The 23395-nt window shown below is 36.4% G+C and overlaps 5 protein-coding genes across 5 annotated transcripts; all 5 read left to right on the top strand.

Annotated features, from left to right (window-relative positions):
* Positions 1-1937: 1937 nt before the first annotated feature.
* On the top strand, positions 1938-6108 carry LOC132162749 (mitochondrial import inner membrane translocase subunit TIM22-4-like). Its single transcript, XM_059572978.1, has 4 exons — positions 1938-2346; positions 2836-3026; positions 3126-3198; positions 5758-6108. Exons 1-4 carry the CDS (start codon positions 2184-2186, stop codon positions 5841-5843), a joined length of 513 nt encoding a protein of 170 aa, XP_059428961.1. The 5' UTR covers positions 1938-2183; the 3' UTR covers positions 5844-6108.
* Positions 6109-6669: 561 nt separating this feature from the next.
* On the top strand, positions 6670-10610 carry LOC132164428 (cinnamoyl-CoA reductase CAD2-like). The gene is made up of 6 exons (XM_059574941.1): positions 6670-6872; positions 6974-7146; positions 7436-7621; positions 7810-7972; positions 9174-9360; positions 10168-10610. The coding sequence occupies exons 1-6, from the start codon at positions 6755-6757 to the stop codon at positions 10310-10312; spliced, it is 972 nt and encodes a 323-aa protein (XP_059430924.1). The 5' UTR covers positions 6670-6754; the 3' UTR covers positions 10313-10610.
* A 1383-nt stretch (positions 10611-11993) lies between these two features.
* Positions 11994-15955, top strand: LOC132164029 (cinnamoyl-CoA reductase CAD2-like). Its single transcript, XM_059574436.1, has 6 exons — positions 11994-12211; positions 12315-12487; positions 12757-12942; positions 13131-13293; positions 14496-14682; positions 15499-15955. The coding sequence occupies exons 1-6, from the start codon at positions 12094-12096 to the stop codon at positions 15641-15643; spliced, it is 972 nt and encodes a 323-aa protein (XP_059430419.1). The 5' UTR covers positions 11994-12093; the 3' UTR covers positions 15644-15955.
* Positions 15956-17604: 1649 nt separating this feature from the next.
* Positions 17605-22456, top strand: LOC132163162 (phenylacetaldehyde reductase-like). Its single transcript, XM_059573349.1, has 10 exons — positions 17605-17777; positions 17880-18052; positions 18183-18369; positions 18563-18725; positions 19555-19741; positions 20300-20513; positions 21134-21318; positions 21422-21591; positions 21889-22074; positions 22262-22456. The coding sequence occupies exons 7-10, from the start codon at positions 21201-21203 to the stop codon at positions 22454-22456; spliced, it is 669 nt and encodes a 222-aa protein (XP_059429332.1). The 5' UTR covers positions 17605-17777; positions 17880-18052; positions 18183-18369; positions 18563-18725; positions 19555-19741; positions 20300-20513; positions 21134-21200.
* On the top strand, positions 17682-20444 carry LOC132163163 (cinnamoyl-CoA reductase 1-like). Its single transcript, XM_059573350.1, has 6 exons — positions 17682-17781; positions 17880-18033; positions 18183-18369; positions 18563-18725; positions 19555-19657; positions 20300-20444. The coding sequence occupies exons 1-6, from the start codon at positions 17682-17684 to the stop codon at positions 20442-20444; spliced, it is 852 nt and encodes a 283-aa protein (XP_059429333.1).
* Positions 22457-23395: the final 939 nt, after the last annotated feature.

The following is a 23395-nucleotide window of genomic DNA, read 5'->3' as shown; positions in this document are numbered from 1 at the left end:
GAGAAAAATTCTCAAATTCAATTTGGAATAAAACTATGTCCAAATAAAATATAAAATGAGTCCATGCGATTGCACTCATTTACAATTAGCTCTTTGTAGTATAACAATGAGATGAAAACTCCTCGTAGTAAGCAAAAATAAAAAAAGCAAATATGTCCTTAATATCAACTATTTTTCAAGTTTGATCCGGCTTACATGGATATGCTGTAGTTTAATCAACGGTTAAAATTGAATTTTAAAGTTGACTTTCTTTTAGAAGCTTTTAATAGAAGAGAGAAAAATGAAAAGAGATTTTGAGAAATTCAATCTTAACCGTTGATTAAACTGCAGCATACATGTTGTTATTAAAATATTAACAAAATCGTTAATGTGTCATGTAAAATCCAATCATATTATGACATGTCATATTATCTAAATAAATAAATTAAAATTGTAAAAAACTACAAAAAATAACTTGAGTGGAGTCACCAAAACAACATTTGCTTGATTAGGCGCGGTAGAAACCGCCTCTATGTTCCGTCAACAATATCATTTTTTTTTCCAATATTTTGTTAATCCCTACAAAAACTATTGTCCATGAACAAAAGTAACCATAGGCCAAAGTGTTGTGGCATATGGATTGTGATTACTGTAATACCTTGGATATTGCAGAGCCTATAAGAGAATTTACATTAGATTCTTTAAAATTGTTATGAAATTTGGAAGAACAACCTCACTTTTTATATTTTGAAAAACCACTATATCAACTTAATTTTTTTTTTTTTTTTTAAAAATAGTGGTGATTTAACATGATATTATAGCATATCTCTTGAGTTTGAACCCTAATTATACAACTCACCTTTAAATATTCAACGTGTTGTCATCGCTGATTAAGGGTAAGTTTTAGTCCACATGTGAAAAAGAGTATTAAAGTATAAACAAATTGATTAAATTAACTATTTCCTATCAATATAAACTGTTCAGATAAATGGTAATTTAACACACTAACAAAATGAAGAAAACATAACTTGGAGTCTACAGGGCCATTGGGGATACTGACATTAGTCAATATGTCTAATGCCATGAAAAAATTGATTACAAAAAATGTACATAAATTACATGGTTCGATCTATAACATACATTTACATGTAAAAAGCATTAGATATTACATTTTTCTCTTGTTGCTTGAGTGTTTACATTACAAATGCCTAAATTTATAGGTGAAGTGAGATAAATAAAGACAAGTGATGTTTAGGGGCGGTATTGATTAATTTGGAGATGACATTAGGAAATGGAGGTGTTTGTTCACCCTAAACAATTAAAGGGGGCGAATTGTCAAATAGGCCTTGTTTGTTAAACAATATGGCTTTTCCAAGGCATGGTTCATAATAATAATAATAATAATAATAATAATTGATGTAAAAAAGTAAAAAAAAAATGGTATTGAAAAGTGATTTTTTTTTTTGTTTTACAGTGATTTTTTTTATTTATTTGAATAGTAGTAAAAATTAAATAATATAAAAAGTGAGAATGTTTTTATATTGATTTTTTTGAAAAAATGAGATAAATAGTGTTTAGTGGAATGTATTTGGTGGTGTTTAGTGAATATGTTGTAACAAAATAAAAATATTGTCAAAAACAAAAAAAGTGACATGTATTTTTTACTATATATTTCTTTTTTTTTAATAACTTAAAAAACACTTTTTTTTTTCTTTTTTTTTTTTGTCCACACAAAAGATGAAGGGGGATTCGAACTACTAATCTCCGTTTCATGAGCAGTCGACTGAATCCTTGGGGACAAAAAAAAAAACAAAAAAAACAAAAAAAACCTCACTTTTAAAAATTCATTTGTATGAATTTTTCGACCCCATTTATGTAACATTCTCATCCCCAACAAACACTTGCGACAAGCCGTGACTTGAGCATACCGCGATATCGGGCAACATCGCACACGCATAATTCTTGCATCCCAAGATTCCAAAGGGCCAACGTTAGTGCCAACTAGGTATTTTCCCTCGGGTGGACTCAATGAGCTTCATAAAGAGCTTCATAGACTCACTTCTGTGTACTTCACTGGCGGCGAGGCCACAAAGCCTCCGTGACTCATCATCTTCACCACCGCTCCTCTCGCGCGCGCGCGCACGCTCAAACTCACGCATTTTTATTGGTATGCCAGTTTCCCGCTTCCGATTCGATCTACTTCCATGGCTTCTGGTACGGGAAATGAATCTACGAGCGGTTCCTCGAGCCCAAAAGAAGCAGAGAGGCCTCCGATTGAGCCCATAAGATTGCCCACGGTCGAGGAAATACGCGGCCAAGATATTTGGAACAATTGCGCTGTGCGCAGTGTTGTCAGCGGAGTAATGGGTTAGAACAAACCACCCTTCAGTCGTTTTTTTTTTGTCCCACATGTTTCTTTTTCCAATTTTCATTTTTAGCCTGTTTGGTTGCAGAGAAAATGTGGGAAAACCTTTTTTTTTTTTTTTTTGGTTAATTCGGTTGGTTTAGGTTGTTACGGTATTTTGGGGCGGGAAAGTTTTCCCTTTACCCACATTTTCCTGCAACCAAACCAATAGATATTAGGCATTTTGTTGATAATGCTGAAGTGATTCCCCCCTCCCCCCCCAATCCTCCCTTCAACAGGAAGAAACGGTAAACTTGAAGTCTTATATTCCCAAGAGAATGGACAAAACTCTATTTTAACTAAGCCAAAGTATCTTAACTTACTGTTTCACTGTCTTTGAAAGCAATCAGATGAATCTCCTCTATTTGTTAGGTTTGTGGCTTCATCTAGGGGTTGGGGGTTAGAGCACATTGACTAATTTGTTTTCTATTGTGTTGTGGAAATGTTTCTAGGAGGTGGCCTTGGGCTGTTCATGGGTTTGTTTCTAGGGGCATTGGACAACCCTATAATGCAAGAGGAAATGACTGGTAAGCAGCAGTTCATTTATCAAGCAAAGCAGATGGGGCGGAGGAGCTGGAGTTCCTGCAAAGCATTTGCAGTCATGGGCTTGGTTTTTTCAGCAGCTGAATGTGTTGTTGAGAAGGTACTGTTGCATATCTAAAACAAAAGGATATGGTTCTGTCCTACCTATTCGGTTCAATATATCTTTGCATCAAAAATGATTCTTGATTATTGTTTTCAGGCACGGGCAAAACATGATATGACAAATACAGTTGTTGCTGGGTGTGTAACTGGAGGTACACTATCAGCAAAAGGTAACCCCTTTCTCAATCACATGAGCATTCTTTCTATGTACGAGTGCATAACAACTGGTGACTTGCAGTTAGAGAAGAGTACATTTTAGACATCATCTTTGAGTCCTATACTTGAGTTGACCTTATTAAAGTCAAAGGCCTTTTGTATTTCAGATTACCACCATATCATTCTGTTTTCTTCATAGTTTCAACTTTAAGTTTATAGCATATATGGATTGAATTACAATGGTCATGGGTTCAGCTGCTTATATGATTTTTGCATTTTTCAAGATAGACAAGGGGTCACTGTTGAGTGGCTTAAGCAAAATAATGGTGGGTTGCTCTAATTAGCATTTTGCTCACTCATCTCGTGGAAAGCCTAAACTTACCTGCCAATTTTCATGTAATGACATTTAGTCCAGGGGCTTGGCCGTGTAAGGAGTCTTATTTGAGCACGGAAATTAGGATCCTGTCACTTTGACTCTCATGCCTATAGTATCTTTATCGTCGAACCTAAGTCATTATCTAGCTATATCTGGGTACTATTATTTTTCTTTGAAAACATTGGGTTCTATAAGGTTATATGATCTATTGTTAAAGAGCTTATTTCAAGGAAACTAGTCTATTTGAGCACAAGTGTGGGAAGCTTTGCGTTGAATATAAACATATTTTGATTAGTTGTCAATTGCAAAGCAGATGAGATTTTGATCTGCCCTCTTTTTGAGGTTTATTGAGTGGTCCAAACTGAGAAGCAGGAATTTGAAAGGCTGGTGGATAAATATTTTAGTTTGTCGAAGAGGAAGTTCTGGAAGGTGACTCCTCTTTGCTTATGAGCAGTATAGTTACGAAGAATCTAGGCTTTTAAGAGAGGTGGGCTACTATTAGGAGATTAATGCAAACAGAATCTATTGAGAAAGATCTTTGTGATTTCTAGTTTTCTAGATGAGTTTGGAGGAATTCACTTTATTATGAAGAGTGTTTTTCCCTGTTCTTGACTATATTAATTAATCCTTAAATAATCTCTTTTTTAATAATATTTAAAACTAAAAAGAGAAAAAAAGAAAAAGAAAAGAGTACAGAATGGCGTTAGAATAGAGCTTTCTGGAACACTGTCATGGAAAACAACTGATTGGGTGATGCATGTGTACAACAACAGAGGTGATTGTGAATGCGATGAATTTAATGACGGGGTGGTGAATGTAATGAAATTGGACATAATGTGAAAAAAATAGTAATTGTAAATAGTTTTCCCCCATTTTCTAGATAGTGATAGACTATAAAAACTTTTCTTTGTTTTGCCGGAGTTTCAAAATCTTCATTTATTAGGTTGATTAAGTTGAGTTATACAGATGTATGGATGGGGAAGACAAAGGGAATGCTCTTTCCAACAGCTTTAACTAAAGTTTAGTAGCTTTGCAGATACATTTACAAGACATGTATGCCATAACGTACTTTAACAAATACCCCTGGAGATGCCTACTTCTGGACCCGATTGTGTGGGTCCTCCTGAAATATTGGGAAACTGCTTAGTTTGGGCTTAACTGTTAAGCTTCACATTAACCTCGGGAAGCTGTGCCTTTGAATATATAAACTTTCTTGTAAAAGCTGGGAAAGGATTCATTATTGGGAAACTGCTTAGTTTGGGCTTTAACTGTTAAGCTTCACATCAACCTCGGGAAGCTGTGCCTTTGAATATATAAACCTTCTTGTAAAAGCTGGGAAAGGCTTCATTATTGGGAAACTGCTTAGTTTGGGCTTAACTGTTATGCTTCACATCAACCTCAGGAAAGCTGTGCCTTTGAATATATGAACTTTCTTGTAAAAGCTGGGAAAGGATTCATTAGCAACCAACTAATTCATTGATTAGTCACTGTAGGCTGACCTTATGTGGCTTATTTTTCATTTGGACTCATTTACGGTAGGATTTAGCACTGATTTAGCTTAGGCGCCATAAAAAAAAAATGATAAAAATTATAGGAATTTTTTAATGGTTCAAATTTAATTTCAAATTTTTATGGAAAATAGAGAGAATGAAATTAAATTTGAATCGCTAAAAAAACTACAGGAAATCTTCAGTAGTTTTTTTTAAGCACCTAAGCCAAATCCTTTACCGTATTAGCCATTATAGGTAAATTCTTTTTTTAGTTACTATTTCTGGAGACAAACGCCATTGGAGTCCGTCATTTAGATTTGGATTCCTTACAAGATTTTGATTCCTTACAATCTCTTGCCCAAAGAAGAGGGGAGCAGGAAAAATTTTAGGGGTCTGTGAGAGGAGGGGGCTTTTTCGGCTGGAGGTCCCCTCTAACAGTACCTTGCCCAATAAGAAGGGGCAAGGGTAATAACAGGGATCCTGATCCCCTTCATTTTACTCTCTCAAAGGAGTGTGGAGTGGGTTTCTTGTACTTTGGATTGAGGTTGGATTCTTTAGTAGATCCTCTTATCATGCCTACATGCAATGCACTTTAGCAGTTCTTTTACTGTATTTTGTTGCTTATCATGATTTTTTTTTTTTCCTCTGGTTCTGCTCTTTTACTTCCCATGTAATATTTTACCCATCTTCTGTTGCGTGGTTCTTAGGTGGTCCGAAAGCAGCGTGTGCTGGTTGTGCTGGTTTTGCAGCGTTTTCAGTCCTGATAGAGAAGTTTCTGGATAGACATGATTGATTTAGTGCTGTGCCTGCCCCAATTTTGCAAGCATTAGTTATTAAGAGAAGAGATAGCTCCTTTACAATTTCACGATATCTTATTTTGAACCTCACTTGATTATAAATTATCCCCATTGAGGAAGGATGCTTTAGCAAAAATTCAAGTTTTAAGATTTTGTACTATTTCTGTATTTGTTTCATGATAGTTACATTTGCGGATGTATTCTTCAATCTGAGGAAAGTTTCGTGGGTTATTTGATACCATACATGGTGTGTTTTGTGGATGTGTTCTTCAATCTCAGGACAGTTTGGGTATGCAAGTTAAATGTGTTTTTGGGAGTATTTTTAATTTGAAAACGTATTCTCATGTGATGTAAAGGAGCATTATGTGTTGAGGAATGTTAGGCTTACAAATAAGTTTTACAAAAAAAAAACTTTTACAACACGATTAGAAATGTGATTTATTCAGCTTTTGAGAAACTCAATCATATTGTGCCATATTATGTAACATAAAATTTGTTTGTAAGCTTAGCATTTTTCTTCAGTATTTTGAGTTGTATGTTTAATGTATTTGTCTTATAACACAATGACGATGAAAAGAGTTGGTTGCAACTTATGTTAAAAATTACATTTTTATCTTACATCGTTGATGTAGTAATTCCAATTAACTATTTGATTCGTTTAAAAGATATGGCTTCTTTGCTGTTTAAATAAATACAATACACAACTGTTTAAATTTAATTTTAAGTGTTTTTTTAAACAACGATTAACCAAAGCAAATTTTTTTCTCGACATTATAAAAATAAAAATGTAGTATAATTATCTCCTTATAGTTAATATGAGACGAGTATCTTGCCACGTAGCTAAAATCCGAACCCAGCCCAGGGTAAGGAATTCCACACTTCAGTGATCGGAGAGAGTAACTGTGGGATGGCGAAGGAGGGTGAGGTGGTGTGCGTCACCGGAGGCAGCGGCTGCATTGGATCCTGGCTCGTCCGTCTCCTTCTCGACCGTGGCTACACCGTCCACGCCACCGTCCAAGATCTCAGTTAGTTCACACACTATCTTTCGTTTCAAAAAATGGCGCTTACTCTTGCATTTATCTACGGAAATGCCATCTCCCCGCTTAAATTCGTTCCCTATTTGCAGAGGACGAGAGTGAAACGAAGCATCTAGAAGCCCTAGAAGGCGCTGAGACTCGCCTCCGTCTCTTCCAGATCGATCTCCTTGACTACGGCTCCATCGTCTCCGCCGTCAATGGATGCGCTGGAGTCTTCCACGTCGCCTCTCCCAACATCCTCCAACAAGTCCCGGATCCCCAGGTTTTTTTATTTTATTTTTTTATAACTTAAGGATAACTCTACTCAAATTAATTTCATGGCGCAAACACATTCTTTATAACAATCTTCACCGTTAATCAAATTCTTACGATAACTGACTCCACCCGCCAGAACCCGGTGCAGCTTTCACCCTGACCGCCTAAGCATTTATCCTCATGCCAAGGAGGCTTTTTATTTGTTTAATTTTCACACAATAACTTGAAATTATATATATACACGTTATGATTTAACCATTATTCCAACAAAATATGTAAATTGATGCCTTTTGTAGAAGCAACTTCTGGACCCGGCGATCAAGGGAACTATAAATGTTCTAACGGCGGCGAAGGAAGCTGGGGTGAGCCGTGTGGTGGTGACATCATCGTTGATGGCCATTACTACGAGCTCTAATTTTCCAGACGACATTGTCGAGGTTGAGGATTGCTGGACCGACATTGAGGACTGCAAGAAGAAGGGAGTGAGTGCCCCTATCGTATTATATGCAAAATGCACGTCCATTTGTGTAGCTTTTGAGCAATTTGAGTATAATTGTGTTACTCCCGATTGGGTTATCAGGCATTGCATTGATGTGGACTGACTGTTTGAATCATAAATGGGATGTTTCAAACGCTAACGACAATTTTGTTTGTTTGTTTTGTGGTGTAGTTATGGTATCCTGTTTCTAAAACACTAGCTGAGAAAGCGGCTTGGGATTTTTCCAAAGAGAAGGGTTTGGATGTGGTGATGGTGAACCCTGGGATGGTGTTGGGTCCTCTTATTCCTCCCAGACTCAACGCAAGCATGTTATTGTTCTGTAACCTTTTCCAGGGTAGTGCTCTATTTCTTCAATGTGGCTTTTTAGTTCATTATATTGTTATGGTACTTATATTTCTAACTTCTACGTGAATTACCAATCTAGAACTCAAAGGGCCAAAGGGGTGTGTGTTAGGCTTGCTCAGAAATTACAACTTTGTTACTTGGAAGATTTTGTTGTGACCAGTGTAATTATAAGTTTTCTTCATTTTATATTACACCCATAAAATCATGGGTCCTTTTGATAACGTTATTTTGGATTTGCTTTTTGTTAACAAATAACTTTGGATACAGTACACTCACAAAACTACTTTCACTTTTATGTCACATCAGAACACTTTTTAAACAAAAAAGAAAAAATCAACGTCTAAAAAGTTTTATCAAACAAACCCCATCTTCCTCTTTACTTTGGTCAAGTCTCCATATGATTAACGCTCAAGTGGAATGAGGAATAGAAACCAAGTGGCTGCCTTAAATAAATGTTTAAGAATTTGACACTGTAAAAGTTAAGTTTGTTAACTTTCTTCAAAACAAGTATTCATGGTTTCCTTGGAGGAGATTAAGTATTTTTTCTTTAATATTCTGTATTTTGGACAGCTTCTTTTTTATCACCAGTGATGATTAATTATCATGATTTTCTTATTTTGTTTTCTCCTAGCTAGATGTTTTTTCTTGTGTACTTTGTGTACCTAGGGTGCCCAACACTTTTAATGATAATTCTGTTACTTATAAAAAAAGTATTCATTTAATACGCATAATATGATGATATTTAGGGTCCTATACGTGGGTAGTCCCAAGCTTGGAAAAAGGGTCAGTCACATTCTGCAGGTGTGCAGTGATATGCTGCTCTCTTGGCTACCGTAGGTTAGTCTTGAGAATTTATGACCTTAAGGGTTACACTAAAGCTACTGCTTGGGTTGTCAGAAGCATGTTGCCCTTTGCTGTTCCCTGGGTTGGGAAGTAGCCATGCTAAAAACAAAAGATGCTAAAGACAATGCAAGCCAAGTAATAAGCAACAGGCAAAATCACGGTAGTGTAAGCTTCCAACAAGTTTTGTTATTCTACCTTTATATAGAAGATGAGCCTTATCTGGGTCAATATTGTTGCGAGACCCCTGTCACACCTTTAACTGGATGTAGTCTGTGACTTTTTAAGTCATGTTCCTGATATTTAGAGTTAACAAAAGCACTAATGATGCTATTTTATCCTTGCTGCAGAATGCAGTGAAGTACCTGAGGACCTTTTTATTGGATATGTGCATTTTAAAGATGTAGCCCTAGCACATATCCTGGTGTATGAGAACAAATCAGCAACTGGAAGGCACTTGTGTGTTGAATCTATATGGAATTATAGTGATTTTGTAGCAAAGATTGCTGAACTTTACCCCGCATATAAGGTGCCAAGGTAATAAATTTTACATCCTGGTACTGCAAATGGATTTGAAGCAGACACTCTATACACGTCTTGTATATAGACTTGAACATCTGATAACCATAAAAACAGCATCAGAACATTAAGTCCAGAAGATGGTGGAATTGGATTGCATTCCAAGGATAATTGTGATCTAGAGATTATAATGCTTAATGATGAAGAAGATATCTAACTACTGTTTGTCAAACGAGCTTTGTTAAGTTTAACATTGATAATGCATTCTCTGCTACAGGAAGTACATGGAAGTGTATCTTTTATTTTGTTTTGATTTTAACTATTTTTAGGAAGCCATAAATCAACCATGATTTTTTTTCCTTGGGTTCATCCCACCAAATCTCACTCCAATCCGAGGACTGATCAGGATCCTCTCCATTTCATTGTCAGGATTTTATTTTGTTACATTTAATGGTATACATGATACCTCGTTATAGATTTTTAAATGTTTTGGCAATATATCCATTATGTGGCATCATATACATCGTTAAATGTAACAAAATAACATTTTAACCATAAAATAGCTCTTCTCTATTTCACTTAAAATTGTTGAATTGGGCAGAGTTGGATATGCGACTTTTATTCTTGCCTCTTGATGATGTTCCATCTTTCACTGGCTAATTTAAGTTCTCTTTATACTGCCATGCATCATATGTCAGTTTTAGATTTTCCAGTTAAGAAAGTTATGGCCACTTGAATATATCTGCTCTATGGAAATTTTAGAACTTAAATGCAATAGAAGTGGTTGCATCAACTGCCGAAGTTATGATGTTCTTGCATATGTAGGTTGCTTAAGAATAACCAACCTGGGTCGTCGCCCTCGACACTTGGATCCAAGAAGCTGACGGACTTGGGCTTACAATTCATTCCGTTGGAGCAAATTATCAAGGATGCTCTTGAGAGTTTAAAGAGCAAGGGATTTATTTCTTGACTGCGGCACGCAGCACCAGGTGTCAGTAAACACTTCAAAGGCACTAGCTGCAAGTCCTTGCGAACACTTGGGGACCCATCTATCTCGTGTCTGATGAAATGGTAAGAACTTTTACTTTGTAGCATGGAACAGCTGCTAAGTAATTTTTGTAGTAAAGACTAGTGAGCTTTGTAAACTTTTGACCAAACAATATATATGTATATTATGTTGTAAATAGGCTAAATGATAATGTAACCCTCTCTTTCATTGTGAAGTTGACACAGATTTATGGGTCTTGCTATTTAATTTGTTTGGCGTTGATTGAGTTATGCTTATAAGGACGAGAGAGAGAGAGAGAGAGAGAGAGAGATGATGATGAGTTGGAAAGGTCAGCTAGGTGAGTCGTGACATTTTGGAAGTTGGCTTATTTATGTTTAATGTGGTGTCTTTGAGAGAACAGAATGCAGAGAGTTTTGAAGATAGAGAGATTTCTTGATAGAACCGAAAAATATTATATTTAACTCCCTTTTATACATGGACAACAACATAAAATATTTTGCTTTTTTATTTTTTTTTAAAAAATTTATTTATTTATTTTTTATATTTCATGTGTAGTATGATTGTGCCTCTTTGTGTTTTTCAGTGAGATTAAATTACGAATAAAAAAGTCATTCAAAACGTTTTGCCTTTGATTTCAGATTTTAAAGCGTTTTACTGTTGTAACGTTTTCCTATTTGGACGCAAACCTTTTAAAGCACTACGAGGTATGAGGTTTGAAAAGTATCTTAAAAGAATCCTGTGAATAAGAATACCACAAGTTCTTTCTTTTTTGTACCACTTAATGCATTGCTAGGCTTACAAAAAATAAAAATAAATAAATAAATTTACAACATGATTAGAAATGGGATTTATTCAGCTTTTGAGAAACTCAATTATATTGTATTACATGATGTAATATAAAATTTGTTTGTAAGCTTAGCATTTTTCTTTTGTGTTTTGAGTTGTATGTTTAATGTATTTGTCTTATAACACAATGACAATGAAAAATGATTAACAACATGATTAATTTTCACTTTCAACTCTTAAATTGGTTGCAACTCATGCTAAAAATTACATTTTTATCTTATATTGTTGATGTAGTAATTCCAATTAACTCTTAGATAAGTCAAAAAAATTTGGCTTATTTGCTATTTAAATAAATACAATACACAACTATTTAAATTTAATTTTAAGTGTTTTTTTAAACAACACAATTTTTTTCTCTCAACATTATAAAAATAAAAATAAAAATGTAGTATATGGCATTATAATCTTCTATAATTATCTCTTTAGTTAGAGCCCGTTTGAGAGTGTGATTTTAAAATTGCACAGGTGTTTAGTAAAATATGTTAAAATCGTACAAATTTTTTTTACTATTTTAAAATTTGCGTTTTTAAAATCGTAATCTCAAATGTTTTAAAATTGTAATTTAAAAAATGTAAATTATTTATTTAAAAAGGCACTCTCAAACATGTCTTGATACGTGACGATGCTATTATTTGAATTGTCCAACGGTGCCTCTTCTATTTCGGGCTCATCTAGCCCCTTTATCTCTTTTGGGTGAAAAAAAACAGAAAAAAAAAAAGAAAAAAAGAAAAAATGAAAAGATATCTTCGAACAAATAAAGAAAGAGCACTACTACTGGCAAAAAAAAAAAAAAAAGAGCACTACTGCCACTGCAACATTTCCATCTTGCCACGTAGCTAAAATCCGAACCCAGCCCAGAGTTCCACACTTCAGTGATCGGAGAGAGTAACTGTGGGATGGCGAAGGAGGGTGAGGTGGTGTGCGTCACCGGAGGCAGCGGCTGCATTGGATCCTGGCTCGTCCGTCTCCTTCTCGACCGTGGCTACACCGTCCACGCCACCGTCCAAGATCTCAGTTAGTTCACACTCTTTATCTTTCGTTTCAAAAAATGGCGCTTACTCTTGCATTTATCTACCGAAATGCCATCTCCCCGCTTAAATTCGTTCCCTATTTGCAGAGGACGAGAGTGAAACGAAGCATCTAGAAGCCCTAGAAGGCGCTGAGACTCGCCTCCGTCTCTTCCAGATCGATCTCCTTGACTACGGCTCCATCGTCTCCGCCGTCAATGGATGCGCTGGAGTCTTCCACGTCGCCTCTCCCAACATCGTCCATCAAGTCCCGGATCCCCAGGTTTTTTTTTTTTTTTTTTTTTTTTTTTTTTTTTTTTTTTAATAACGTTGGATAACTTTACTCAGATTAATTACTCCTACGGTACCTGAGTCCTGACCCCATCCGCCAGAATTAGTTACCAAATAACCAGGATCTTTCACCCCTGGTCCAGTTTATCGTCGGAGGCTTTTTATTTGTTTAATTTTCACACAATAACTTGAAATTATATATATACACGTTATGATTTAACCATTATTCCAACAAAATATGTAAATTGACGCCTTTTGTAGAAGCAACTTCTGGACCCGGCGATCAAGGGAACTATAAATGTTCTGACGGCGGCGAAGGAAACTGGGGTGAGCCGTGTAGTGGTGACATCATCGTTGATGGCCATTACTACGAGCTCTAATTTGCCAGACGACATTGTCGAGGCTGAGGATTGCTGGACCGACATCGAGGACTGCAAGAAGAAGGGAGTGAGTGCCCCTATCGTATTATATGCAAAATGCACGTCCATTTGTGTAGCTTTTGAGCAATTTGAGTATAATTGTGTTACTCCCGATCGGGTTATCAGGCATTGCATTGATGTGGACTGAATGTTTGAATCATGAATGGGATGTTTCAAACGCTAATGACAATTTTGTTTGTTTGTTTTGTGGTGTAGTTATGGTATCCTGTTTCTAAAACACTAGCTGAGAAAGCGGCTTGGGATTTTTCTAAAGAGAAGGGCTTGGATGTGGTGGTGGTGAACCCTGGGATGGTGTTGGGTCCTGTTATTCCTCCCAGACTCAACGCAAGCATGTTATTGTTCTGTAACCTTTTCCAGGGTAGTGCTCTATTTGTTCAATATGGCTTTTTAGTTCAGTATATTGTTATGGTACTCATGTTTCTAACTTCTACTTGAATTACCAATCTAGAACTCAGAGGGCCAAAGGGGTGTGTGTTAGGCTTGCTCAGAAGTTACAACTTTGTTACTTGGAAGATTTTGTTGTGACCGGTGTAATTATAAGTTTTCTTCATTTTATATTACACATAAAATCATGGGTCCTTTTGATAACGTTATTTTGGATTTGCTTTTTGTTAACAAATAACTTCGGCTACAGAACACTCACAAAACTACTTTCACTTTTATATCACATCAGAATACTTTTTAAATAAAAAAGAAAAAATCAACGTCTAAAAAGTTTTATCAAACAAACCCCATCTTTCTCTTTACTTTGGTCAAGTTTCCATATGATTAACGCTCGAGTGGAAGAAGGAATAGAAACCAAGTGGCTGCCTTAAATAAATGTTTCAGAATTTGACATTGTAAAAGTTAAGTTTGTTAACATTCTTCAAAACAAGTAATCATGGTTTCCTTGGAGGAGATTAAGTATTTTTTCTTTAATATTCTGTATTTTGGACAGCTTCTTTTTTATCACTAGTGATGATTAGTTATCATGATTTTCTTATTTTGTTTTCTCCTAGCTAGATGTGTTTTTCTTGTGTACTTTGTGTACCTGGGGTGCCCAACACTTTTAATGATAATTCTATTACTTATAAAAAAATATTCATTTAATACGCTTAATATGATGATATTTAGGGTCATATACGTGGGTAGTCCCAAGCTTGGAAAAAGGGTCAGTCCTCACATTTTGCAGGTGTGCAGTGATATGCTGCTCTCTTGGCTACCGTAGGTCAGTCTTGAGAATTTATGACCATAAGGGTTACACTAAAGTTACTCCTTGGGTTGTCAAAAGCATGTTGCCCTTTGCTGTTCCCTGGGTTGGGAAGTAGCCATGCTAAAAACCAAAGATGCTAAAGACAATGCATGCCAAGTAATAAGCAACAGGCAAAATCACGGTAGTGTAAGCTTCCAACAAGTTTTGTTATTCTACCTTTATATAGAAGATGAGCCCTATCTGGGTCAATATTGTTGCGAGACCCCTGTCACACCTTTAACTGGATGTAGTCTGTGACTTTTTAAGTCATGTTTCTGATATTTAGAGTTAACAAAAGCACTAATGATGCTATTTTATCCTTGCTGCAGAATGCACTGAAGTACCTGATGACCTTTTTATGGGATATGTGCATTTTAAAGATGTAGCCCTAGCACATATCCTGGTGTATGAGAACAAATCAGCAACTGGAAGGCACTTATGTGTTGAATCTATATCGAATTATAGTGAGTTTGTAGCAAAGATTGCTGAACTTTACCCCGCATATAAGGTGCCAAGGTAATAAATTTTACATCCTGCTACTGCAAATGGATTTGAAGCAGACACTCTATACACGTCTTGTATATATACTTGACCATCTGATAACCAAAAAAACAGCATCAGAACCTTAAGTCCAGAAGACGGTGGAATTGGATTGCATTCCAAGGATAATTGTGATCTAGAGATTATAATGCTTAATGATGAAGAAGATATCTAACTACTGTTTGTCAAACGAGCTTTGTTAAGTTTAACATTGATAATGCATTCTCTGCTACAGGAAGTACATGGAAGTGTATCTTTTTTTATTTTTTTTATTTTTTTATTTTAACTATTTTTAGGAGGCCATAAATCAACCATGATTTTTTTTCCTTGGGTTCACCCCACCAAATCTCACTCTAATCCTGGGACGGATCAGGATTCTATCCATTTCATGATCAGGATTTTGTTTTGTTACATTTAATGGTGTACATGATACCACGTTATAAATTTTTAAATGATGTGGCAATATATCTATTATGTGGCATCATGTACATCGTTGAATGTAACAAAATAAAATTTTAATCATAAAATAGCTCTTCTCTATTTCACTTAAAATTGTTGAATTGGGCAGGGTTGGATATGCGACTTTTATTCTTGCCTCTTGATGATGTTCCATCTTTCACTGGCTAATTTAAGTTCTCTTTATACTGCCATGCATCATATGTCAGTTTTAGATTTTCCAGTCAAGAAAGTTATGGACACTTGAATATATCTGCTCTATGGAAATTTTAGAACTTAAATGCAATAGACGTTGTTGCATCAACTGCCGAAGTTATGATGTTCTTGTATATGTAGGTTGCTTAAGAATACCCAACCTGGGTCGTCGCCCTCAACACTTGGATCCAAGAAGCTGATGGACTTGGGCTTACAATTCATTCCCGTGGAGCAAATTATCAAGGACGCTGTTGAGAGTTTAAAGAGCAAGGGATTTATTTCTTGACTGTGGCACGCCGCTCCAGGTGTCAGTAAACACTTCGAAGGCACATCTAGCTGCAAGTCCTTGCGAACACTTGGGGACTCATCTATCTCGTGTCTGGTGAAATGGTAAAAACTTTTACTTTGTAGCATGGAACAGCTGCTAAGTAATGTTTATAGTAAAGACTAGTGAGCTTTGTAAGTCATACTTTTGACCAAACAATATATATGTATATTATGTTGTAAATAGGCTAAATGATAATGTAACCCTCTCTTTCATTGTGAAGTAGAGAAAGATTTATGGGTCTTGCTATTTAATTTGTTTGGCGTTGATTGAGTTATGCTTATAAGGACGAGCGAGAGATGATGATGAGTTGGAAAGGTCAGCTAGGGAAGTCGTGACATTTTGGAAGTTGGCTTAGTTATGTTTAATGTGGTGTCTTTGGAGAGAGCAGAATGCACAAAGTTTTGAAGATAGAGAGACTTCTTGGTAGAACTGAAAAAGATTATATTTAACTCCCTTTTTTACATGGACAACAACACATAATATTTTGCCTTCCTTTTTTTTTTTTTTTTTTTTTTTTTTTTGTATTTATTTTATTTTATTTTATTTATATTTCATGTGTACTATTGTTGTGCCTTTTTGTATTTTTCAGTGAGATTAAATTACGAATAAAAAAGACATTCAAAATGTTTTGCCTTTCATTTCAGATTTTAAAACATTTTACTGTTGTAATATTTTCCTATTTGGATGCAAACCTTTTAAAGCACTACGAGGTATGAGGTTTGAAAAGTATCTTAAAAGAATCCTGCGAATAAGAATACCACAAGTTCTTTCTTTGTTGTACCACTTAATGCATTGCAAATGTGGTTCTAATTTATATTTTTGAGGTAATAATGTGTGTAAACCGGAGGTTGGTCTCATTTAAGCTTAGTGAATAAGATAACAACCATTTTATTCAAGATGTCTTATTGAAAGGAATATTATTTAGGCAATCACAAAGATCCTAAAATGAATTATTTTCCTAGAGTTGTAAAAGAATTATTGTGTAGCATTAATCACTCTTCACTATCCTTCTATTATTATATCTTTAGCCTTCTATTATTATATCTTTGGTGAGAATGAGATGGGATTTGAATTAGATATTGTAAATATTAAAAAACTTTTTTTTTTTTTCGGTTTTTTATTTTTTATTTTTTATTTTTTATTTTTTATGAGAAAGAGATACTAAAATTAAATTTGGATAATTGAAAAAGAGTAATGCTATATATTGGCCTTATTTGGAAAACAACACCGTTTCGACTGCACTGTGCAGAAAGGACGGTGACAACTTGCATCGGACTTTAATAGTCGTAAAAACTCTGCTGACTTGCCTTTTGTGGCATGGTTCTTTGAAGGAGTGAACAAGTTAACTTCATAAAGTGACCAAAAGGTCTTCATTTCACTTCATTTACAAAGAAATTTCACTATTTTTGGTTGCAAATTACACTTGCCAAATTTTCAAATAGCAGTTAAGGTCCGTTATATCACTCATGGTCAGAGTAGACTTTAGAGAAAACCAAGGTCTACATCAGATATGTAGTAGATTTGCCAAATCGTAGCACAGTGCCGTGTCAAAGCCATGTTGTTTGCCAGACACCACCATTATTCTCATTTCTTATAAGCTAGCGTAAAATCATAACATTTAGTGTATGAAGATTAATTTTTTTATTGAGAAATCATGTCATACTTTGGAAATGGGACTAGGAGTGACGAATATAGACTATAGTTACACATTGAAAAACTACAAAAGGTATACTGTAATTTTTTGTTACCACCTCAACCAAATCTAGAGAAATGAGGTTATAAATTTGGATTGTCCAAGAGTATCTACGAATTTCCTCTATTTCGGCCTAATTTAGCCCCTTATCCCTTTTGAAAAAAATAAAAAACACCAATATTATATTCTCGGACAAATAAATAAAGAAAACCGCTACTCCCACTTCAGAATTCCTATCTTGCCGCGAACCAAAATCCGAACCCAGCCCTGAGTCCCAACACTTCAGTGAGCGGAGAGAGTGGGATGGCGACGGAGGGTGAGGTGGTGTGTGTCACCGGAGGCAGCGGCTGCATTGGATCCTGGCTCGTCCGTCTCCTTCTCGACACCGTCCAAATCTCAGTTAGTTCAGACTCTTTATCTTTCGTTTAAAAAATGGCGCTTACTCTTGCATTTATCTACGGAAATGCCATCTCCCCGCTTAAATTCGTTCCCTGTTTGCAGAGGACGAGAGCGAAACGAAGCACCTAGAAGCTCTAGAAGGCGCTGAGACTCGCCTCCGTCTTTTCCAGATCGATCTCGTTGACTACGGCTCCATCGTCTCCGCCCTCAATGGCTGCGTAGTAGTCTTCCACCTCGCCTCTCCCAGCACCATCGAGCAAGTCCAAGATCCCGAGGTTTTTTGATTTGTTTTTCAATTTTTACACAACAACTACTAATTTTCCTAAAAGTCTAGTGGATGATAAATAGTGAATTTTATGATTTGACCAATATTCTAAAAATATATACAATTGATGGCTCTTGTAGAAACAACTTCTGGACCCCGGCGATCAAGGGAACTATAAATGTACTGACGGCGGCGAAGGAAGCTGGGGTGAGCCGTGTAGTGGTGACATCATCGATGCTGGCCATGACTACGAGCGCTAATTGGCGAGACGACGTTGTCGAGGCTGAGGATTACTGGACCGACATTGAGGACTGCAAGAAGAAGGGAGTGAGTGGCCCTATCGTATTATATGCAAAATGCACGTCCATTTGTGTAGCTTTTTTACCAATTTGTTAGAGTATAATTCTGGTACTCCCGATTGGGTTATCAGGCATTGCATCGACGTGAACTGAATGTCTGAATCATACATAGGATGTTACAAACGCTAATGACAATTTTGTTTGCTTGTTTTCTGGTGTAGTTCTGGTATCCGATTTCTAAAACACTAGCAGAGAAAGCAGCTTGGGATTTTCCCAAAGAGAAGGGTTTGGATGTGGTGGTGGTGAACCCTGGGTTGGTGTTGGGCCCTGTTATTCCTCCTAGAATCAACGGAAGCATGTTATTGTTCGGTAGCCTTCTCCAGGGTAGTGCTTTATTTGTGCAATGATCACTATATTGTTAAGGTACTTACATTTCTAACTACAACTTGAATCACCAAACTAGAACTCAAAGGGGTGTTAGGCTTTCTCAGAGAGTTAAAACTTTGTTACTTGGAAGATTTTTAAGTGACCGTTGTGATCATAAGTTTTCTTCATTTTATGTTACCCTGATAAAATCATGGTGTCTTCCTCTGTTCTTTGGTCAAGTCTCCATATGATTAGGGCTTGAGTGGAACAAGGAATAGAAATCAAGCGGCTGCCTTAAATGAATTTTTAAGAATTTGTCACTGTAAAAGTTAAGTTTGTTAACATTCTTCAAAACAAGTATTCATTTAATACTTTTAATCTCATATTTAGGGTCATATACATGGGTAGTCCCAAGCTTGGAAAAAGGGACAGTCCTTGCCTTCTGCAGGTGTGCAGTTATATGCTACTCCCTTCATCTCTTGGCTACCATAGGTCGGTCTTGAGAATTTTTGTCCATAAGGGTTTCATTATAGGTACTCCTTGGGTTGTCAAAAGCATGTTACCCTCTGCTATTCCCCGGGTTGGGAAGTAGCCATTCTAAAAGCGAAAGAAGCTAAAGACAATGCATGCCAAGTAATAAGCAGCATGCAAAATCGCGGTAGTGTAAACTTTCAACAAGTTTTGTCATTCTTTCTACCTTTATATAGAAGATGAGCGCTATCTAGGTCAATGTTGCAAAAACCCTATCACACCTTTGAGTGGATGTAGTCTGTGACATTTCAAGTTTAAGTTTCTGATATTTAGAGCTAATAAAAGCACTAATGATTCTATTTTATCCTTGCTGCAGGGCGCACTGAAGCACCTGAGGACCTTTTTATGGGATTTGTGCATTTTAAAGATGTAGCCCTAGCACATATCTTGGTGTATGAGAACAAATCAGCAACTGGAAGGCACTTGTGTGTTGAATCTATATCGAATTATGGTGATTTTGTAGCAAAGATTGCTGAACTTTACCCCGAATAGAAGGTGCCAAGGTAATAAATTTTACTTCCTACTACTGCGATTAGATTTGAAGCAGCCGCTCTATACATGTCTTGTATGTAGACTTGAACATCTGATAACCATAAAAATAACATTTGAACCATAAGTCCGCAATACGATGGAGTTGAATTGCATTCCAAGGATAATTGTGATCTAGAGCTTATAATGCTTAATGACGAAGAAGATATCTAAACTACCATTTGTCAACTTTAGTTTTTAATGCTTTATTAAGTTCAACTTTAGTTTTTTCCTCGGGTTCACCCCACCAAATCTCACTCCAATCCTTGGACCGGATGGGGTTGGCTCTGTAGTGGCCAAGTGATGAGACTTTTATTCTTGCCTCTTGATGATGTTCCATCTTTCACAGGCTTATTTAAGTTCTCTTTGTGCTGCCATGCCCCATTAATTTTAGATTTTCCAGTCAAGCAACTTGTGGCCACGTGGATATATCTGCTCTGTGGAGATTTTAGAACTTAAATGCAATAGAAGTAGTTGCCAAAGTAGGTTTGCTGTATATGCTGGACTGACATTCTGTTACTCTGTACATGTAGGTTGCCTAAGGATACCCAACCTAGGTTGTCGAAGGCGACGCTTGGATCCAAGAGGCTTAGGGACTTGGGTTTACAATTCATTCCCGTGGAGCAAATTATCAAGGACGCTGTTGAGAGTCTAAAGAGCAGAGGATTTATTTCTTGACTATCGTACGCCGCACCATGTTATCATTCCAGCTCAATTGGCAAGGCAGCTTATATTGGCAAAAATAAAGTATGTTCATTAGCAACAATAATTTGAAAACGTATTCTCATGTGATGTAAAGGTGAAAACCTTTTTTTTTTTTTTTTTTTGGTGTTTTTTTAATGAGTATTATGTGTTGAGGAATACTAGGCTTACAAACAAGTTTTACGAAAAAACAAAAAACTTTTACAACATGATTAGAAATGAGATTTATTGAGGTTTTGAGAAACTCAATCATATTATGCCACATCATATAGCATAAAATTTGTTTGTAAGCTTAGCATTTTTCTTTTGTGTTTTGAGTTGTATGTTTAATGTATTTGTCTTATAATACAATGACGATGAAAAGTGATTAACAACATGATTAATGTTCACTTTCAACTCTTAAATTGGTTGCAAATCATGTTAAAAATTAAATTTTTATTTTATATTGTTGATGTAGTAATTCCAATCAACTCTTAGATCACTTAAACATATTTGGCTTATTTACTGTTTAAATAAATACAATACACAACTGTTTAAATTTAATTTGAAGTGTTTTTTTAAACGACGATTAACCAAAGCAAATTTTTTTCTCAACATTATAAAAATAAAAATGTAGTATAATTATCTCCTCATAGTTAATATGAGACGAGTGTCTTGCCACGTAGCTAAAATCCGAACCCAGCCCAGGGTAAAGAGTTCCACACTTCAGTGATCGGAGAGAGTAACTGTGGGATGGCGAAGGAGGGTGAGGTGGTGTGCGTCACCGGGGGCAGCGGCTGCATTGGATCGTGGCTCGTCCGTCTCCTTCTCGACCGTGGCTACACCGTCCACGCCACCGTCCAAGATCTCAGTTAGTTCACAATCTTTATCTTTCGTTTCAAAAAATGGCGCTTACCCTTGCATTTATCTACGGAAATGCCATCTCCCCGCTTAAATTCGTTCCCTATTTGCAGAGGACGAGAGTGAAACGAAGCATCTAGAAGCCCTAGAAGGCGCTGAGACTCGCCTCCGTCTCTTCCAGATCGATCTCCTTGACTACGGCTCCATCGTCTCCGCCGTCAATGGATGCGCTGGAGTCTTCCACGTCGCCTCTCCCCTCGTCCATCAAGTCTCGGATCCCCAGGTTTTTTTATTTGTTTTTTATTTTTTATTTTTTATTTATTTTATTTATTTATTTTTAATGTAGAAGAAACTTTACTCAGATTAATTGCAAACGCTTACCGTACAACAATCTTCACCGTTAATCAAACTCTTACGGTAACTGACGCCACCCGCAGGTAACGGAGGAGCTAACCAGTTTATTCTCATGCCCAGAGGCTTTTTATTTGTTTAATTTTCACACAATAACTTGAAATTATATATATACGTTATGATTTAACCATTATTACAACAAAATATGTAAATTGATGCCCTTTTGTAGAAGCAACTTCTGGACCCGGCGATCAAGGGAACTATAAATGTTCTGACGGCGGCGAAGGAAGCTGGGGTGAGCCGTGTAGTGGTGACGTCATCGTTGATGGCCATTACTACGAGCTCTAATTTGCCAGACGACATTGTCGAGGCTGAGGATTGCTGGACCGACATTGAGGACTGCAAGAAGAAGGGAGTGAGTGCCCGTATCGTATTATATGCAAAATGACGTCCATTTGTGTAGCTTTTGATCAATTTGAGTATAATTGTGTTACTCCCGATTGGGTTATCAGGCATTGCATTGACGTGGACTGAATGTTTGAATCATACATAGGATGTTTCAAACGGTAATGACAATTTTGTTTGTTTGTTTTGTGGTGTAGTTCTGGTATCCTGTTTCTAAAACACTTGCTGAGAAAGCGGCTTGGGATTTTTCCAAAGAGAAGGGTTTGGATGTGGTGGTGGTGAACCCTGGGATGGTGTTGGGTCCTGTTATTCCTCCCAGACTCAACGCAAGCATGTTAATGTTCTGTAACCTTTTCCAGGGTAGTGCTCTATTTGTGCAATGTGGCTTTTAGTTCATTATATTGTTATGGTTCTTATATTTCTAACTTCTACTTGAATTACCAATCTAGAACTCAAAGGGCCAAAGGGGTGTGTGTTAGGCTTGCTCAGAAAGTTACAACTTTGTTACATGGAAGATTTTGTAGTGACCGGTGTAATTCTAAGTTTTCTTCATTTTATATTTCCCCCATAAAATCATGGGTCCTTTTGATAACGTTATTTTGGATTTGCTTTTTGTTAACAAATCACTTCGGACACAAAACTACTTTTACCTTTATGTCACATCAGAACACTTTTTAAACGAAAAAGAAAAAATCAACGTCTAAAAAGTTTTATCAAACAAATCCCATCTTCCTCTTTACTGTGGTCAAGTCTCCATATGATTAACGCTCGAGTGGAACAAGGAATAGAAACCAAGTGGCTGCCTTAAATAAATGTTTAAGAATTTGACACTGTGAAAGTTAAGTTTGTTAACATTCTTCAAAACAATTATTCATGATTTCCTTGGAGGAGATTAAATATTTTTTCTTTAATATTCTGTATCTTTGGACAGTTTCTTTTTATCACCAGTGATGATTAGTTATCATGATTTCCTTATTTTGTTTTCTCCTAGCTAGATGCTTTTTCTTGTGTACTTAGTGTACCTGGGGTGCCCAACACTTTTAATGATAATTCTATTACTTGTAAAAAAGTATTCATTTAATACGCTTAATATGATATTTAGGATCATATACGTGGGTAGTCCCCCGCTTGGAAAAAGGGTCAGTCCTCACATTCTCCAGGTGTGCAGTGATATGCTGCTCTCTTGGCTACCGTAGGTCAGTCTTGAGAATTTATGTCCATAAGGGTTTCGCTATAGTTACTCCTTGGGTTGTCAAAAGCATGTTGCCCTTTGCTGTTCCCCGGGTTGGGAAGTAGCCATGCTAAAAACAAAAGATGCTAAAGACAATGCT

The sequence above is a fragment of the Corylus avellana genome, chromosome ca10 (genome assembly GCF_901000735.1).
Source record: "Corylus avellana chromosome ca10, CavTom2PMs-1.0".
NCBI lineage: Eukaryota > Viridiplantae > Streptophyta > Magnoliopsida > Fagales > Betulaceae > Corylus > Corylus avellana.
The sequence above is the reverse complement of the archived record's forward strand: the minus strand, read 5'-3'. Positions and strand labels throughout refer to the sequence as shown.

Bases quoted from the DNA above. Each gene is read 5' to 3' on its own strand.
- LOC132163162 (XM_059573349.1), top strand. From the start codon at position 21,201: ATGGCGAAGGAGGGTGAGGTGGTGTGCGTCACCGGGGGCAGCGGCTGC. The intron at 21,592-21,888 runs GTTTTTTTATTT...GCCCTTTTGTAG, and splicing joins ATCAAGTCTCGGATCCCCAG to AAGCAACTTCTGGACCCGGC. The intron at 22,075-22,261 runs GTGAGTGCCCGT...TTTGTGGTGTAG, and splicing joins AGGACTGCAAGAAGAAGGGA to TTCTGGTATCCTGTTTCTAA.
- LOC132163163 (XM_059573350.1), top strand. From the start codon at position 17,682: ATGGCGACGGAGGGTGAGGTGGTGTGTGTCACCGGAGGCAGCGGCTGC. The intron at 18,034-18,182 runs GCAAGTCCAAGA...TGGCTCTTGTAG, and splicing joins GCCTCTCCCAGCACCATCGA to AAACAACTTCTGGACCCCGG. The intron at 19,658-20,299 runs GCACTTGTGTGT...CTGTACATGTAG, and splicing joins AACAAATCAGCAACTGGAAG to GTTGCCTAAGGATACCCAAC.
- LOC132162749 (XM_059572978.1), top strand. From the start codon at position 2,184: ATGGCTTCTGGTACGGGAAATGAATCTACGAGCGGTTCCTCGAGCCCA. The intron at 3,027-3,125 runs GTACTGTTGCAT...TATTGTTTTCAG, and splicing joins CTGAATGTGTTGTTGAGAAG to GCACGGGCAAAACATGATAT. The intron at 3,199-5,757 runs GTAACCCCTTTC...CGTGGTTCTTAG, and splicing joins AGGTACACTATCAGCAAAAG to GTGGTCCGAAAGCAGCGTGT.
- LOC132164029 (XM_059574436.1), top strand. From the start codon at position 12,094: ATGGCGAAGGAGGGTGAGGTGGTGTGCGTCACCGGAGGCAGCGGCTGC. The intron at 12,488-12,756 runs GTTTTTTTTTTT...CGCCTTTTGTAG, and splicing joins ATCAAGTCCCGGATCCCCAG to AAGCAACTTCTGGACCCGGC. The intron at 13,294-14,495 runs GTAGTGCTCTAT...TCCTTGCTGCAG, and splicing joins GTTCTGTAACCTTTTCCAGG to AATGCACTGAAGTACCTGAT.
- LOC132164428 (XM_059574941.1), top strand. From the start codon at position 6,755: ATGGCGAAGGAGGGTGAGGTGGTGTGCGTCACCGGAGGCAGCGGCTGC. The intron at 7,622-7,809 runs GTGAGTGCCCCT...TTTGTGGTGTAG, and splicing joins AGGACTGCAAGAAGAAGGGA to TTATGGTATCCTGTTTCTAA. The intron at 7,973-9,173 runs GTAGTGCTCTAT...TCCTTGCTGCAG, and splicing joins GTTCTGTAACCTTTTCCAGG to AATGCAGTGAAGTACCTGAG.